This window comes from Halichoerus grypus, chromosome 1 (genome assembly GCF_964656455.1).
Source record: "Halichoerus grypus chromosome 1, mHalGry1.hap1.1, whole genome shotgun sequence".
Lineage (NCBI taxonomy): Eukaryota > Metazoa > Chordata > Mammalia > Carnivora > Phocidae > Halichoerus > Halichoerus grypus.
In genome coordinates, this window is record NC_135712.1 from 139315626 (window position 1) to 139333519 (window position 17894).

At 37.4% G+C, this 17894-nt stretch overlaps 1 protein-coding gene across 12 annotated transcripts in view; it reads right to left on the bottom strand.

The window, feature by feature from the left end:
- The window catches only part of NEK10 (NIMA related kinase 10), a 239037-nt gene that overhangs the window by 65348 nt on the left and 155795 nt on the right, over positions 1-17894 (bottom strand). For 9 of the 12 annotated variants that reach the window (XR_013447948.1, XM_078072515.1, XM_078072522.1 and 6 more), the window contains exon 26: positions 9043-9256. Coding sequence is in view for 11 of the 12 variants with exons in the window: in XM_078072515.1 (XP_077928641.1) it covers positions 9043-9256 (214 nt within the window). In the remaining variant the exon portion in view is untranslated. The remainder of the gene's footprint in view (positions 1-9042; positions 9257-17894) is intronic. The other 3 variants (XM_078072551.1, XM_078072550.1, XM_078072555.1) reach the window with 1 other exon arrangement.

The window sequence follows — 17894 nt, forward strand, 5'->3', positions numbered from 1 at the left end:
GGATACAAAAAGCACTCACAGCAACAAAAAACTAAATAAGTAAATTGGACTTCAACAAAATTAAAATTTAACAAAATTTCTGCTCATCAAAAAAAAAAAAAAAAAAAAAACCAGTCAAGCCATAGACTAGGAAAAAATTTGCAATACCTATATTTGACAACAGAGTCATACGTGGAATATATAAAGAACTCCTAAAATCAACAAAAACAGACAAATAATTCAATAAAATAATGGCCAAAGATTTGAGTAGATACTTCACACACACACAAAGAGATATATAAATGATCAATAAGTACATGTAAAAGTGCTCAACAGGCTTAGTTATCAGGAAAATACAAACTAAACCACAAAGAGATACATTTCTATGCCCACTATGAAGGTTAAAATCTAAAAGACTGGCAATACCAAATGTTTACAAGACTGTGGAACAATTGAGCAACTCTCATACATTGCTCTTAAAAATGCTAAACAGTACAATTTTGGAGAACTGCTTGGTAGTTTCTTTTTAGAGTTAAACATACAACTATCTTATGACCCTGAAATTCTACTCCTAGGTATTTGTCTAAGAGAAATGAAAGTATCGGCACAAGAAGACTTATGTAAGAAAATTCATAGCAGTCTTATAGGAAACCCCAAATCTGGAAACAACACAGTGTTCATCAACAGGAGAATAAATTATGATATATTCATACAACATAATACTATCGAACAATATAAACAAATAACTGTCATATACAACATCATGGATGAATCTCACAGACGTTAGGTCACGTGAAAGAAGGCAGACACTAAAGAGTACATACTGTTTGTGATTTATATGAAGTCAAACAATAGGCAAAAGTAATCCATAATGTCAGAAATCATAACAGTCTGTCCATGAGCAGGGAATTGTATGGGAAGGGGCATGAGGGAAATTTCTGAGGTGATAGAAAATTCCCGAATCTGGTTTTGGGTAGAGTCAACCATGTGTCAAAAGTTATTAAACCAAGTAATTAAAATTTGTACATCTTACTATATGCAAATTATATCTCCATAAACAAGGGGCGGAGTTATGGTGTGGATATGAGAATTGTATATATATTTGTGCAGGAGCCTAAAAGGCATTGTTTTGTTTTCTTAAACCATAACATAGAATTGGCCAAAACAAGTCAAGATTTTCCCGATACTTCTTTCACTGCATCATTATTTGTTGCATTTTCACAGCCTTGGGGGAAATTCAGTCAACAATTAACCAGACAATAAAAGCAAAGATAATACTATCGAACTTAACAAAATTTAATAAAAGCAAAGATGTTCACAAAAATACTGTCCTTTTAAAATACATCATTTTCTACATGGCTTAATTTAATCTCTTAGCACAGGATTGCAGACACACGCCTTTAGTGGCGAGCTCAGCAATTGTAAATGACATATGGTATAATAAAAATAAAACAACTCAGATAAATAAATAGCACAACAGTTTTTTAAATTTGCACTAAGAAAATGAGAATCAGGTACTTGCATATCTGCTCAATTCCTAAGTGGTGAACTTTAAAGATATTTGAGAATTTAGGATAAATATCAAATGCCTGTCAATAAAGTTTGCCAAGAACATATACAGATTATATTAGAAAAGTACAAGAAGAATTCCACTTCTTTAAGTGAAATTATAAAGGGATTGTGGATTTAGAAAATAATCTTTGCTGACAAGTGCTCTACCAGCTGCTTCTCCCACCCCCAAGGTAGATGGAATTTAGGATAATAATTATGTGCACCGTATTTCAGTAGTTTGACATGAGACTATCACAGAAATCTTCCTTTTTGTAATTCACCAAAAGCTTAGAGTACATTTCTAGGACTCACTATGGGAACATTTACTCTTCATCTTAAGCATGAGATAATTTATCAAGATCAGATATGATTTTTGAAAGATCATCTTAGTAGGCCCATAGAGGATGGTTAAGGGAGGGAGATGATTCTAGATAACCTGAGTAGAATGGATTCGATCATTTGAAAGGTCTTCAAAGCTGAGGCTTCTTTGAGATGAAAAAGAAACTCCATCTGTGGACAGCAGGTTCAGCCCATGTCCAAGAGTTTCAACCTGCCCTTCCTGCCAGCCCACCCTATGGATTTTGGACTTACCTAGCCAGCCTCCACAATTATATAAGACAATTCCTTGCAATAAATCTCTTTATATGTGTCTTCTACTGGTTTTGCTTTATACATTCTGTGTAGGACTGTTCTGTACACCGAATATTAGCATCCCTGGCTGCTTCCCCTTAAGGGCCAGTAGCAGTCAACGTCATTATGATAAACAAAATGGCTCTCACTCCACACACACACACACACACACGCACAGACACACTTCCCGATGACCCTGTAGACATTGCAGAGGTGGTACAGTAAATCACTGCTAGAGTTGAGGAGGAGACTAGAGAGGCAAGAAAGTTGGGTATTGCAATGACCCAATGTGAGATAATGAGAATGAGAACTGGAAGGATAAGATGGATTTGTCAGACATTTCAAAAATAGGACTGGTAAAAGATTGCTAATGAAATGGATGTAGGATTTGAGGGAGAATGAATTGAAGAAGATGTCCAGGTTTCAATTAAGGTGATGCGGTGTAGAACATGACTGGGTTAAGGAAAGGGACTCCATTCACTGTGGAACTTGCTGAGCATGAGGTACCTATTAGACACATGCGTAAATGCCCAGCTCAAAATTTAGGTCTGTCATGCAAGAAAGGCCGCGATCAGACACATAGTTTTGGAGGTCTTCAGAAAATGGATGTGTTATAAAACATACCCCAATGTATTTTGCCTTCTTAGAAAATATTGTGTACTTTTCCTCCCAGAACCCATATACTGTTGAGACCAAGCCAGAGGCTGGGGCTTATAAACCCAAGGAAAGGCCTGAATGAAGAACACCTAGGGAAAGAGGAGGACATGGTAGAAGGGCAGTTTCTAGCGTGTGGATAGAGAACTGGGAAGTCTTTCTGAAGTTCAAAGAAGGAGCCAGATAGTAGGACAGAAGATCTGAGGGTTGCTGGAGTGGGGGTTGGGGTGGGAGGGATGGGATGGCTGGGTGATAGACACTGGGGAGGGTATGTGCTATGGTGAGCACTGTGAATTGTGCAAGACTGTTGAATCACAGATCTGTACCTCTGAAACAAATAATACATTGTATGTTAAGAAAAAGAAAAAAAAAAAGAAGCAGGAGGGGAAGAATGAAGGGGGGGAGATCGGAGGGGGAGACGAACCATGAGAGATGATGGACTCTGAAAAACAAACTGAGGGTTCTAGAGGGGAGGGGGTAGGGGGATGGGTTAGCCTGGTGATGGGTATTAAAGAGGGCACGTTCTGCATGGAGCACTGGGTGTTATGCACAAACAATGAATCTTGGAACACTACATCAAAAACTAACAATGTAATGTATGGTGATTAACATAACAATAAAAAATTAAAAAAAAAAAAAAGAAGGACCGAAGATAAGAAGGCAAGTTCGAATATCTTTGTTTTTCCTCCTCACGTCCTCTCCAGCAGAGGTGAACCCTGGGAATGGAGCAGAGCAGAGGGTTTGAGGGAATAATTCAGGTTCAGCCAGAAAAGACTGGAAGTTTCAGAGAAGCTTTGTGACCATCATGCCACTATATACTATATAGCTAATATGGGCATTTAAAATAAGGCCCATGAGGGTAGACACGCTTTGTTCACTGTGGTATCCCCTGCACCTAGAATAGTACCTGACACCTAATAGGCAATCAATAAATATTTGTTGAATGGATAAGGTAGGGCTGATATTGTGCCCCCACTCTCAGTTAGTTCCCCATGGACTATGTGGCATAGGTGGGAATCTGAAGCTCCCACGTGCCACAGTGGGAATGTAGAAAATGGATACAGTGCTCACTGGTGAGTCCACCAGGTTATCACTGCATGGAGGGAGCACAGAGAAGACAGCTCAAAACAGGGATGCCACGGTAGGTCCCCCAAAGCCACAGGGATAGGTTCACCTCATCTAAAGTCAACAGAGGCCAAAAGAAGAAGGCAACACAGAGTCCCCTCCCATTGGCGTGAGGATGCCTAAGCTTCCTCCTGTATCCAGCTGCCATTTTGGGAGAGGGAGATGGAGAGGAGAGCCCTTGAAATGGGAGAGAAACTTTTAGACCAAAACAGCTGATGTAAGTGTTAATGCCTATCTCCTCCATTTTCTGCTATCAGCAGGAACAGGGGTTCAAACCAAAATGATATATGATTATGGAAGATAAAGTTCTCATTTTGTACAACCAATTTTTATCCAAATTCATATGAAATGAAAAACTATGGAACCGTACAGAGCTCACTCAAGAGAAGAGCAAGAAGAGAAGCAGAACATAGAAACTTAAGAGTCCAGGGTTGGAAGAGAGAATAAGAAAAGAGTGTTCAGAGACATAAGATGGAAACCAGGACAAAGGAGTGTGGTCGAAACCACAGGGAAAAAAAAGTTCAAGAAGGAGATATGAATGATAAGGAAGAATTAGCCATCAGTTTAATAATCTAGTTGTTAGTTACTCTGGAGAAATACAAGGCTTTAGTCCACACTACCCAGGATTAAATCCAAACACTAGGTATGAATACCATGACTAGGTACTCCGCAAACTTCTGCCATCTAGTACCAGCCTACTCTCCCAGACTTTCCAAACTATACATATCAAAATATGCATTATAAATCAGGATATCCAACTCTCAGTCCAAGGTCTGAAACCAGCAAACTAGCTTGGTGACCTTGGACAAGTCTCTTCTCTTGGTTTCCCTTTTCTTGCCTATTAAGTTAAAGCATAAAATAATACCATTTCTAAAATGTGATTAGTAGTCCTAAGTATGCTAAGCTGGTATATCTGGAGCTCATGTACTTTTGCTATTCTTTTCCATCCAGGAGTGAGTCCTTACCTACTTTCAAGGCCCAAACTTACCCCACTTGTTTTGGGAGCCTCCCTGAACTATATCAGCCAGAGATCTCATTTGGTATTTACCCAGATTTCCTCCTGCATATATGTCTTGGCTTCCCAGGTGGACTGTATAAGTCACTTCACAACTGAGACCACTCCTTATAATTTTTTATAACCTTCACAATAGGAAGCACAATGTCTTACATTCAGAAGATATTCAACAAATCTTTGTTCTTTTATTAATTATAAACTGTAAGCATTTTCAACTTTTCTCTTTTTGTGTTGTTCCCTGTTAGGTTTACGAATGTGAAAGTTCTGTAGACTGAACAAACTCACTCTACTAGTAGAAAGAAATAATCATGTAGCTTTAAAACAGAGGTGATGAAGATAAAAGTACCTGTCAAATATCACTGGAAGAGAAGTGGGAAATCCCTGCAACTCACCCTGCAAGAACATGTTTCTTTCACCATTATCCTTCAGTCTCCCTGGTACATTCGAATCTGCTCCATTTGTACACATAGAAATATGCTTTATTTACAAATGTTAATAGTAGCCTACAGCTGGATCCACAAAATCCCAGTAATCTGAATGAAATTGAAGTTTTCTATTGATGATCCACATTTTTCCAAGCTGGGTTTTAACACTCATCCTTGTATTTGCAGCATGCTGTTTAGAAATGTCTGCAACCGATATTTCTGCCTGGGATATAAGATAATGGCCAAAGGGCAGCTATTTGGTGTATCTAACATGTTGTGCATAATGCCAAAATGCCAATCATGATTCTGACGACTACAACGCCACAGTACCCTCTGTAGCACAATAGACTCTTATTATTACATATTTAAGTAAAAATTACACCTTATTTTTCTCTGCTTGATTCTTATTCTTGACTGCTCTCCTTGTGATCTATTTTGAATTATAAAAATTAGGAAGCTTAACATTCTTCGAAAAGAAAGTTTGCTTCTCTTTCATAGAGTTTAAACCACAGTACAAAGGAGTGAACTTTATTAGTGACGACTTCTCTGTCCTTTTGAAATATATATATTAATACCTGTCTTTACTGGCCTATTGCCATAATTAAGAATAAGCTAAGATGTGAAAAAGTAAGTAGCATACACCCCATGACAAAAGAGTCCTTAATGTTTCTTATCAATTGTTTGTTCACCCACTAATTTGCAAAATTCTAGCACTTCACAATGGATCTCCTTATCAGTGCTGAGAATTCATAAAGTTCTACTGCACTCACTAATTTCTCTTTCCTTTGACTATTGCTTATCATCGGATTGTGTAATTGTATTGTTGATATTAACTGCTCTGGGAGACATTCCACTATATTTGAAAGAAACAATCATAATACTATAACAATACTTGAGAAAAAAAGAGACATAAAATTTTATACCTGTATTTTTCCCATCAGTAATGGTGTCAATGTATGTTTTTAAAAAATAATAATTGGTACTTAGCAAGGATAATGCCAGTTAACTGCATGCTGTCTTTTGATGAAATGTAGTATTTCCTTCTCAGTTCTTTAATAAGGCTGCACTTTTCCTTTTAGTTAACATATGATTAATCCAGAGATGAAAACTTATCAGTATATATAAAATAGTGCAAAAGGAGAAGCTATTTGATGGTTCTTTAAAAGTAGTAATATAAACTCTGCCTAGAGGTAAAGCATTTCTCTAAGGTCCCTATGAGACTGAATGCTCCATGAGGGCATCGAGGCTGGCTAGTAGCACATGTTCAATAAATACTCATTAACTGCATGAAAACCACACGTGGATTTAGCACTAATGGACCAGTTAATACTAGATTAGCAAGTTGCATCAACAACTATTTTTTTAACATAATCACTGCTCATTTTATATAACTGCTGCTATCTTTTAATTTTGTGCCACTTTTTAATTTGCACAGTTTATTCAAACACATTAACTTATTTAATCCTAGTGCTTTCTGAAATAGTTAATATTTTCACCCTAATTTACGGATGAGTACAGAACCTCTACAACCTCAAAACTCCCTCGTCGACTATAGATATCTCCCTTTGCTTAACCCAGTCATGGCCTGAGAGCTAGATTTCTAGAGTTAAAATGGTCCTCCAAATACATACTGAAATTATTGATGGATGAGATGATATGGTGTCTTGGGTTTATTTCAAAATAACCTACGGATGGCAGGGAGTGGGTAGTGGGTGGGCATAAAGACAGTATGTGATTGGCCCGAAGTAGCAAATTCTTGAAGCTGGGGGGTGGCTACATGAAGTAATATCTTTATTTCTGTAAATGTATGAAATTTTCCACAGTAAGAGTTTAAAAAAAAAAAAAGAAAGAAAAGCTGAGACGTAAATAAATAAACAAAACAGTCATTCTCAAGGTGTCTCACTAAAGATAGAGGATTTCTGCTGGTAGATTTTAAACTAACTCCACCCACCCCCACATCAGCTACAGGGATCTAATAGAAACTGACTCTTTTATATCCAACTGGAAATTGGCTAAGTAGCTTTGTAGTGCAGAACTTAATAGAAGGCCTCAAATACTTAAGATATATAGAAATGGCTAAATCTCTTGCATTTTAGTTTACTGGGAACACTGCACTCTGAATGCAACATGACATACATAGAATGGTGTGTTTCTCATTGTTGCCTACTTTTTATGAAGTCAGGTAGTTAAATAACAAGAAAAGTGAGCTCTGACTCCTGTATATAAGATTTAACTGTGTTCAGCAAGAGCTATAACTCCCAAGTTATATGCTTCTAAACATAAACCAAGGCCTTAGCTAATCACCAAGGATTGTTCTGCGAAATTACAGCTGGACTCAGCAAGGCAATAAAGATGAATTTTTCCCCCCAAAAGAAAACTATATTGAATCTTCAACTTCCAGATTCCAAGTATGTCAAGACAAACACACCACACAGTAGTGCTTTCCTTTTTTTTTTTTTTTTTTAAAGGTTTTATTTATTTGACAGAGAGGGAACACAAGCAGGGGGAGTGGGAGAGGGAGAAGCAGGCTTCCTGCAGAGCGGGGAGCCCAATGCGGGGCTCGATCCCAGGACCCTGGGACCATGACCTGAGCCGAAGGCAGACGCTTAACGACTGAGCCACCCAGGCACCCCAGTAGTGCTTTCCTTTTAATAGAAAGGAGTTTGATGGAAACTCTATTATCCAAGAAATCAGAGGAGGGAGCGAGGGAGGGGAGGAGGGAAGGAAGGAAGGAAGGAAGGAAGGAAGGAAGGAAGGAAGGAAGGAAGGAAGGAAGGAAGGAAGGAAAAGAAATCACAGCTGTCTCTTCTTTGAAATCAACTCTATATTATTTTCTCAGCTGAGGCAGAACAGGTCTTTAGGGTCCTGGAAAGGAATTTGATGACCAAGTACCTTGATTAAGAATGGGTGTTATGACCCTATTTCCTTGGGCCCCATGCCCAAGAGGGAAGAAAAGAATATTTACTAGGTTGAAGGGTCCCTGACTGGATCTCTGCTTGAGGGAGCCTGGAGCATGAGCAAAGGAAGGATCATGGGTCATGATACAACAAAAGCACAGGGGGAAAACGAGAGACAGCAACAAGAGCATCACTGGCATGGTCACCTGCACATGTGGACATTTGTAGCTTTTCCCTTTTTCAAGCTCTGCTCAGAAATAAAGGTTACTGGCAAGAAAAATTAAAGGACTTATTCTTATTTGAAGCATGGCAGCATTATTATCACCACAAACAGTAATAAAAGCAACTAGACTAAAAAGACAAAATTTTAAGGTGATTATTATTTCCTTCTCTGATTAACATATAACATTTTCATCCATATTCCCCAAATCAGATTGCTAAAGAAGTAAAATATACATATTCATTGCTATCTATACAAAGAGCATAATATAAGCTTAAAGAATTGCTAAGGGATCTTTTTGAGGCCTCTTGTTTTGCAATATACAATAAATTAGGGGTAGTTCAATGGAAAATCATTTATATTGACTTTATTTTTAATTATAAGACCTGTAAAGGGATGCAAATCTGGAACTATATAATAGTGAAATACTGCATGTAGCAATTAATATTTTCCTAACTTAAGATAATCTTCCCGAAGACAAGCCTGAACCATTTCAGGTGAACTTATTGGAGCACATCGCAAAGACAATGACAGCTGTGCACTTACATGACATAACAGAGCCAGCTCATGGTGACATGTGACAGCATTCCGGTTGGCTTCCATAAAGTACCTCTGTGTGCGCTTCCGTTCCCGTTCCAGCTTCTTCTCCAAAGCCAGCTGAGATGTAGACAAGTTGTCTAAATACTTCATCATGACGTCTGATATCATTGAGCTGACTTCTATGATATCTGGGCGGGCTTCTGCATCAGGAGTGAGGCACCTAAGAGAAGACAAGCTGATTAGAGCCCTCTGGTCAATGTCAGGACCAGGCCACGGGTGTGGAGGGTCAAGGTTAAACCCCACTGTGTGTCTACCATGGTGTTCGCACCCAAGAGCATCTGGGAAAGATGGACATCAAGCACAGTTTGGAATCCAAGACTTCTCAAATGGTATTTGGAAAGTTTGGGAAGCAGCACTGTTCTGTTTGCAGTGGGGCTGTTAGGCAAGGGCTACCAGCGGGCCATGAAGCTGCTCCTTGGGTCTCAGGACAGGTGGATATAGTCATCTTCTCCCATGTGAACTGGCTGTTTTCTATAATTACTGCCAAGTCATTGGTCAGTGAAACAAAGAGGGATCCCAAGAATGTAGACCCTGATGCACCAAATGGAAGGTAGGTTTCTAGGGAGTCACAACTTATTGGCCTTTTCTAGCTGTATAGCAGCAATATCAACCCAACTTGATTAGTGTGTGTCTTACAAAACATGAATCATAAAAATAAAATGCAACCCAGTTACTTAAAGGTTTAAGATGTTTGTAATAATTTTTTAAAGTAACTAAGTGGACACATTGCATGCTAATATTTTCTGTGATTTGGAGGTAGGAAATGTCAATCAGCTTACTAAAGGGAATATTATTTATGCCACAGCTAAACACTAATAGAAAGCTATTCTAGACACAATGGGATCAATTATCAAGATCATTGTTAGCATGCTTTAAGTATTTCTGGCATTCGCTATAATATTTTGTCTATTTTTTTTAATTTATTTTTTTTAGATTTTATTTATTTGAGAGAGTGAGAGCTTGCCCATGAGAGAGTGAGAGAGAGAGAGAGAGAAAGAGAGTGCACACAAGTGGCGGGGGGAAGGGACAGAGGGAGAGAGAGAAGCAGACTCCTCACTGAGCAGGGAGCCGGACTCGGGGCTCAATCCCAGGACCCCGGGATCATGACCTGAGCTGAAGGCAGACGCTTAACCAACTGAGCCACCCAGGAACCCCAGTATTTTGTCTATTTTCTGAATTCAAAATCTCTAACTTCACTGAAGTCATGTTGCTTCTTAATAAACTTGAACTTATTTGGACTTTGAGAAAAAGATCTAATTTTCAACTTGTCGTATTTGATTTAGCAACCTATAGTTCATACAACTTCCACCTATACTGATGTCTCCAGGAAAGATTTGAGAACTATTTTATTTTTATTATTACTCTTCACCACAGAAGTCAAAATAAGACTCTAACTTGTTAATTTGCTAATTATTCTTTGTTTTTTACTTGATTATGAGTTAAATATACATATCTTAGACATTATCATTTCATGCTTAATCTTTATGTTATTTCTTTCTAAGGCAGTGGGCTTGCACTATGATTATGACAGGCACTTACACATCTGCTGAATTCATATTTAACAAAGTTCAGTCTATGCATTTGTAACAAAGAAAGACAAGGCCAGCTACATAATTTTGGGGGTATCCAGTACAAAATGAAAGTGTGGGGCCCAAGCAGGGAGTGAGGAAGTCAATCTCTCTTCCCATAGACCAGTGTCCCAAATGATGGTAGACAGGAGACTCCCAAGAGATTGTAACCTCCATGCCATCATGATGCACTTGGTACCTGGATTAGAGGTGGGCAAGAGGCCCCACTGAATCACCCATTGAGTGTACCACAGTGCTACCAGCCTGGTTAAGGATGGCTTCTTTTTTGCCATCACCCAAAGATTCAGCAGGGCACATACTGTACTCTGATCCTTTCCTTGTCTGCATTCACAAATCCATAGGGAAGGAGGGTAAAGGTAAACACAGGCCTCCTCTGCTGACATACCCAATCACCATATCAGGTAGAGAACAGTAGCAATGATGGGACAGGGACAGAGAGATGGAGCTGGAGGCCAGGCAGGGCCCACAGGGCCAGGAGCAGATGGCCGAGAATCTATGTCAGAGAGGTAGGAAGTTGGAGGGATCTCATAGGAACTGAGACTTCCAAGCCCTAAACATACATGCTCCTTGTCTCATCAGACTTCATTTCTGAAATACAAATTTAAAGATAAAATTATTAAGAATTTCATGACCTTGAATACAGAGCTTTAAACCCTAAGCATAGGACTGTTTGACTATGGGGGCCCTGAGCATTGCTCATAAGCATGCGAAGCTGAACTTCTGTGCCAGTGACATATTTGTATTCAAATTTCTTACTTTTGTTCATAATCATAAAAGCAGCTAGGATGTTGAATTTTACCTTCTAATTAAATCAGTTTCTTCATCTACTCTCACTTAATTAGCAAAAGTAATTAAAGCTGATAAAAATGCTTGGTTGACCTAGCGTTGGTTATGACTACCATGTGAGGGAAAAAAAAACAAAAACAAAAACAAAACCAGCATCTAAGCCTTTCATTAGTGCATTAGACTAAAGTCTGAGTCTGCAGATATTTAAACTGATTCAAGATAATATTAGCAGTTGAATTACAAGCTGAGTTTTTTTTTTTAATCAAAAAAGGAGTATAAGCTAGCTTTACGAATTATATAATTATATATTATGGTAAGTGGGAAAAAGAATGGTCTCTGTTCTGGCCTTTAGTCATCTCTTTCTCTCCCAAAGTTACTCCCCTTCCTGGATTTGCCATCACTGAAAAAGGAGCCACCAGGGAGATGCAATTTAGCATCACAATTAGGCAGGCAGGCTCCAGGTCAGATTGCTGGAGTTAAATCCCAACTCACCCTTTATTAACTTATCTTGGACAAGATTTAGCTTCTAAGTCTCAGGTAGCCTATCTGTAAAATGGGATAATCATAATATCTACACCTCATCAAGCTGGAATGGCAATTAATGAAGTCATCTGTGTAAAGTGCTGGGACATTGTAAATGCTCAATACATTGAAAAGAAAATCCACACTTTTATTTTTTCTCAATTCCCTCCCATATTTAACCAACACAAAATGCTATGGCTTCTCCCTACTAAATATTTGTTGAATCCTTATCCCTACCCTCTAATCGACCACTATTAGCCTATTTGATCATTGCTTTCTTGGACTACTGAAAGAGTTTCCTAAATGACACTCATCTTTTGTCCACCTCTGACCATACTGTAAACTGTCACAGAATTATATTCCTAAAACTGACTATATCACTTCTCTGTTAAGAATTCCTCAATAGCCCCTTATGGTCCAATAGAACAAAACTAAAATTTCCAGCATTCCATAAAAGCCCCCTCTGGAACCAGCCCTTACTTCACCTCTAGCTTCACACCAAATGCTTCCCCTTGTCCAGCTACACACCAAATGCTCCTGTCTGTCCTTTCCCACGTAACCCAGGGCTCTCTTATGCCCCCATTTCTTTGCTCATTTTATTCCCTCTGCTTGAATTTGTTTTTCCCAATGATATCTGCCTTTTTCCAGATCCCATCCCTATCTGCTTGCCAAAAACATCACTTTTTTCCAAGTCTCCATTAGGAAGACTTCTTGGATCACCCTCAAATGACTTATCATCCCCTTTTTGTATATTCTCATTACATTTAAGTCCTTAAACTACTATAATATTGTATTGCAATGATCCATTTCACCACTAGAAACTGGAAACTTCTTGAGAGGACAGACATATGTCACCTTCACCATGATCTCCTCAACATGTAAAATGGAACCTGGGTCCTGGTAGGTACTCAGCAGATGAATGAATGAATGAATGAATGAACTTAGGCTAACATCTAAGAATTTACCTGTCCCAAAATATATACCCCAAATATTTGGCCACAAACTTTTAGACTTCCAGGAACATCTCTTACCAGAAGTTCTAAATTAGCTTCAATACTCTAAAATATATCCCTGCTTAGATATTTCAGAGAAATTCTTAAGAGTGAACAAATGTTTCAATGAATCTCCAATCAAATAAACATAAAATCATGTTCTAGAAGAAATCTAGGTTGTTCTACTCACCCCACCCACTTTGTCTCCACTCTGCTCTGAGACCAGATGGAAAGAATTGGAGGGATCTGATGTTCAATTGTATTCATTTTGTGTTTTAAGAAACAAAGAGTTGAGCATTATGGTGGCATGAGTTGTTCCCTTTGTCTCTCTCCTTCAATTCATAACCAGTCAGACATCCATAACCTAACAGGGTTTGGTAATTTGGTAATAAACACATAGCATAAAAAAGGGCACAAAAATATAAAAAGGGGAGAAGAAAAATGACAGAACGTGTGTAGATAAATGAAGATAAGTTATCAGCATAAAATGGACTGTTTTATCTCTGAGACATTTTATACAAACCTCATGGTAACCACAAAATGAAAATCTAGAGCAAAGACACAAAACAGTAATAAGGGGGAAAGTGAGCAAATTATCATAGAAAACCACCAACCTAAAAAGGTAAATAGAAACACAAAGAAAAAAGAAACAATAGAGACATAAAACAATCAGAAAATAAAAGACAAAATGGCAGTAGTAAGTCTTCATATATCAATAATCACTCTAAATGTAAATAGGTGAACCCACCAATCAAAAGGCACCAAGTGGCTAGATAAATTAAAAAACAAGACCCAACTATATGCTGCCTTCAGGAGACTCACCTCACCTCCAAAGACAAACAGATTCAAAGTGAAGGGGTGGAAGATGATACTCTGAGCAAATAGTAACCAAAAAAAAAAAAAAAAAAAAAAGCAGATATAACCATACTTAGATCAGACAAAGTAGACTTTAAGCCAAAAATGTAACAAGAGACAAAGAAGGTCATTACACAATGATAAAGGGGTCAATACACCAAGAAGATATAACAATAATAAATACATATTCTCCCAACATCTCAGCATTGAAATACATTAAGCAAATACTAACAGATCTTAAAGTATAAAAAGACAATACAATAATAGTAGAGGACTTCAACACCTCACTATCAGCAATGGATAGATCATCCAGACAAAAAATCAACAAGGAAACATTGGAACTAGCCATACTTTAAAACAAATGAACTGAGATACATATAGAACATTCTATCCAATAGCAGCAGAATACACATTTTTCTCAAGCACACATGGAATATTTTCCAGAATAGACCACATGAGAGGCCATGAAACTAATTTCAGCAAATTTAAGAAGACTGACATCATGCCAACTATCTTCTCTACTACAATGACATGAAATTAGAAATCAACAAAAGCAAAGTGAGTAGATTTTAAAATATGTGGAAACTAAACAACACATTTCTAAATAACCTATGGGTCTAAGAAAAAATCAATAGGGAAATAAAAATTTATCTCGAAACAAATTAAAATGAAAATGTAACATATCAAATTTTGTGGAATGCAGCAAAAGTCGTTCTAAGAGTCCATAGCAGTAAACACATATATTAAGAAATTAGAAAGATCTCAAATAAACAACCTAACTTTATACCTCAAGGAACTAGAAAGAGAGAAACAAATTAAACCCAAAATTAGCAGAAAGAAGGAAATAACAATCAGAGTGTAAATAAATTAAGTAAATTAAGTAGAGTCCAGAAAAGCAATAGAAAGAATCAATGAAACTAAAAGCTGGTGTTTTGAAAAACAAACAAAATGGACAAATTTTTAGGTAAGCTAAGTAAAAAGAGAGAAGACTTAAATTTAAAAATGAAAAAGAAGACATTACAGCTGATACTACAAAAATATAGACAAGAAATGGATAAATTTCTAGAAACACACAACCTACCAAGACTGAAATCAGGAAAAATAGAAAATCTGGACATACCAATAATGACTCAAGAGATTGAGTCAGTAAAACTCTCAACACAGGAAACTCCAGGGCCAGACAGCTTCACTGGTGAATTCTACCAAACATTTAAAGAATTAACACCAATCCTCTTGAGACTCTTCCAAAATATTGAGGAGAAGAGAACACTTCCAAACTCATTTTACAAAACCAGCATTGCCTTGATACCAAAACCAGATAAAGACACCACAAGAAGAGAAAAGCATAGACAAATATTCCTGATGAATACAGACACAAAAATTCTCAACAAAATATTAGAAAACAAAATTCAAGCACGCGTCAAAAGGATTAATTAAGCACTATGACCAAGTGGGATTTATCCCTGGGCTATAGGAGGATTCAACACATGGGTAATCTGTCACATCAATAAAGTGAGAGATTGAAACTATATGATCATCTCAATACCTACAGAAAAAGCATTTAATAAAATACAACAACTTTTTATGATAAAAACCCTTAACAGATTGGGTATAGAAGGAACATATCTCAACATAAAAAAGTCAAACTCACAAGTCACATTATACTCAATGGAGAAAAGTTGAAAGGGTTTCCTCTGAGATCACAAGCAAGGCAACGTTACCCACTCTCATCATTCCTATTTAATATAGTATTAGAAAAGTCTTAACTAGGCAAGACAAAGAAATAAAAGGCATCCAAATCTTGAAGAAAGAAGTAAAAATTTCTCTATTTCATTTTAATTTCTCAAGGCATCCAAATCTTGAAGAAAGAAGTAAAAATTTCCCCATTTCTCTCTAGAGAAATTAAAAAATTTCTCTATTTACTCTATTTTTCTATATAATCTTACATATAAAAAATCCCAAAGAGTCAATCAAAAAGACTGTTGGAATTAATCAATGATTTCAGGAAAGTGGCAGGTTACAAAATCAACTTACAGAAATCAGTGACATTCTTTTATACTAATGATGAAGCATTAGAAAAAGAAATAAAGAAAACTATCCAAACAGCAATAGCATCAAAAATAATAAAATATTTGGGAATAAATTTAACCAAGGAAGTGAGAGATCTCTACAATAAAAACTACAAGACTTGGCTGAAAGAAACTGAAGAAGACCCAAATAAGTGGAAATACATTTTGTGTTCATGTTTCAGAGAAATAAATATTGTTAAAATGGCCATGCCACCCAAAGCCATCTATAGATTCAAGGCAATTCCCATAAAAATACCAAAGGCATTCTCCACAGAAACAGAAGAAACAATCCTAAAATTTGTGTGGAACCACAAAAGGCCCTGAATAGCCAAAGCAATCCTGAGAAAAAAAGAATAAAGCTGGAGATCACACTTCCTGATTTTAAACTATACTACAAAACCATAATAAAAACACTATGGTACTGGCACAAAAATAGACCCATAGACCAATGGAAGAGCATAGAGAGCCCCAAACTAAATCCCAGCATATACAGTCAATGAATATTTGACAATGGAACCAAGAAGAGCCACCGGGGGAAAGACAGTCTCTTCAACAAACGGTGCTGAGAAAACCGAAGAAATATATGTGGAACAAAGAAACTGACCCCTATCTCACACCACCCACAAAAATTAACTCAAAATCCATCAGAGATTAAACGTAAGACCTGATACCATGAAACTCTTAGAAGAAAGGAAAGGAAGAAGCTTCCTGATATTGGTCTTAGCAATGATTTTTTTAATGTGATGCCAAAAGCACAAACAACAATAGCAAGAAACAACAAATGGGACTATATCAAACTCAAAAGCTTCTGCACAGCTTTTGGTACTCAGTTAATGAAATGAAACAACAGCTATAGAGCAGAGAAATTTTTACAAACCACATATCAGAGAAGGGGTTAATACCAAAATGTATAAAGAACTAAACACAACTTAATAACACTCAAACAAGGGGTGCCTGGGTGGCTCAGTGGTTAAGCATCTGCCTTCGGCTCAGGTCATGATCTCAGGGTCCTGGGATCAAGCCCCGCATCGATCAGCGGTAAGCCTGCTTCTCCCTCTCCCACTCCCCCTGCTTGTGCTCTCTCTCTCTCGCTGTGTTTCTCTCTGTCAAATAAATAAATAAAATCTTTAAAAAAAAATAACACTCAAATAATTTGATTAAAAATGGGCCAAACTAAATAGGTATTTTTCCAAAGAGGACATCAAAATGGCCAATAGGCCATGAAAAGATGCTCAACATCACTAATCATCAAGAAGATGCAAACAGGGGCACCTAGGTGGCTGTTGGTTAATTAGCCAACTCTTGTTTTTGGCTCAGGTCATGATCTCAGGGTCATGAGATCAAGCCCCGCGTCGGTCTCTGCACTCTGCATGGAGTTTGCTTCAGATTCTCTCTCCCTCTCCCTACAGCCCACTCTCTCTCTCTCTCTCTCAAATAAATAAATAAAATCTTAAAAAAAAAGAAGATGCAAATAAAAACCTTACACCTGTTAGGATGCTACCACCAAAAGGAAAAGAGATAACAGGTGATCGTGAGGATTTGGTGAAAAGGGAACACTTACACATTGTTGGTGAGAATGTAAATTGGTCCAACCACTGTGAAAAACAGTATGGAGATTCCTTTAAAAAATTAAAAATAGATCTACCATATGACCCAGCAATTCCACTTCTGGTAATACACCCAAAAGCAAAGAAAACAGAATTTCAATGAGTTATCTGCATTCCCATGTTTATTGCAGCATTATTCACAATAGCCAAGATATGGAAACCTAAATGCCCATCCTTGTATGAATGAATAAAAAAGAGGTGGTACATATATACAATGGGATATTATCCAGCCATGAGAAAGCAAGATATATTCCCATTTTTGACAACATAGCACATTATGGAACTTGAGCACATTATGCTAAGCGAGATAAGTCAGAGAAAGACAAGTACTGTATGATAACACTTATATGGAATCTAGAAAAATCAAACTTATAAAAA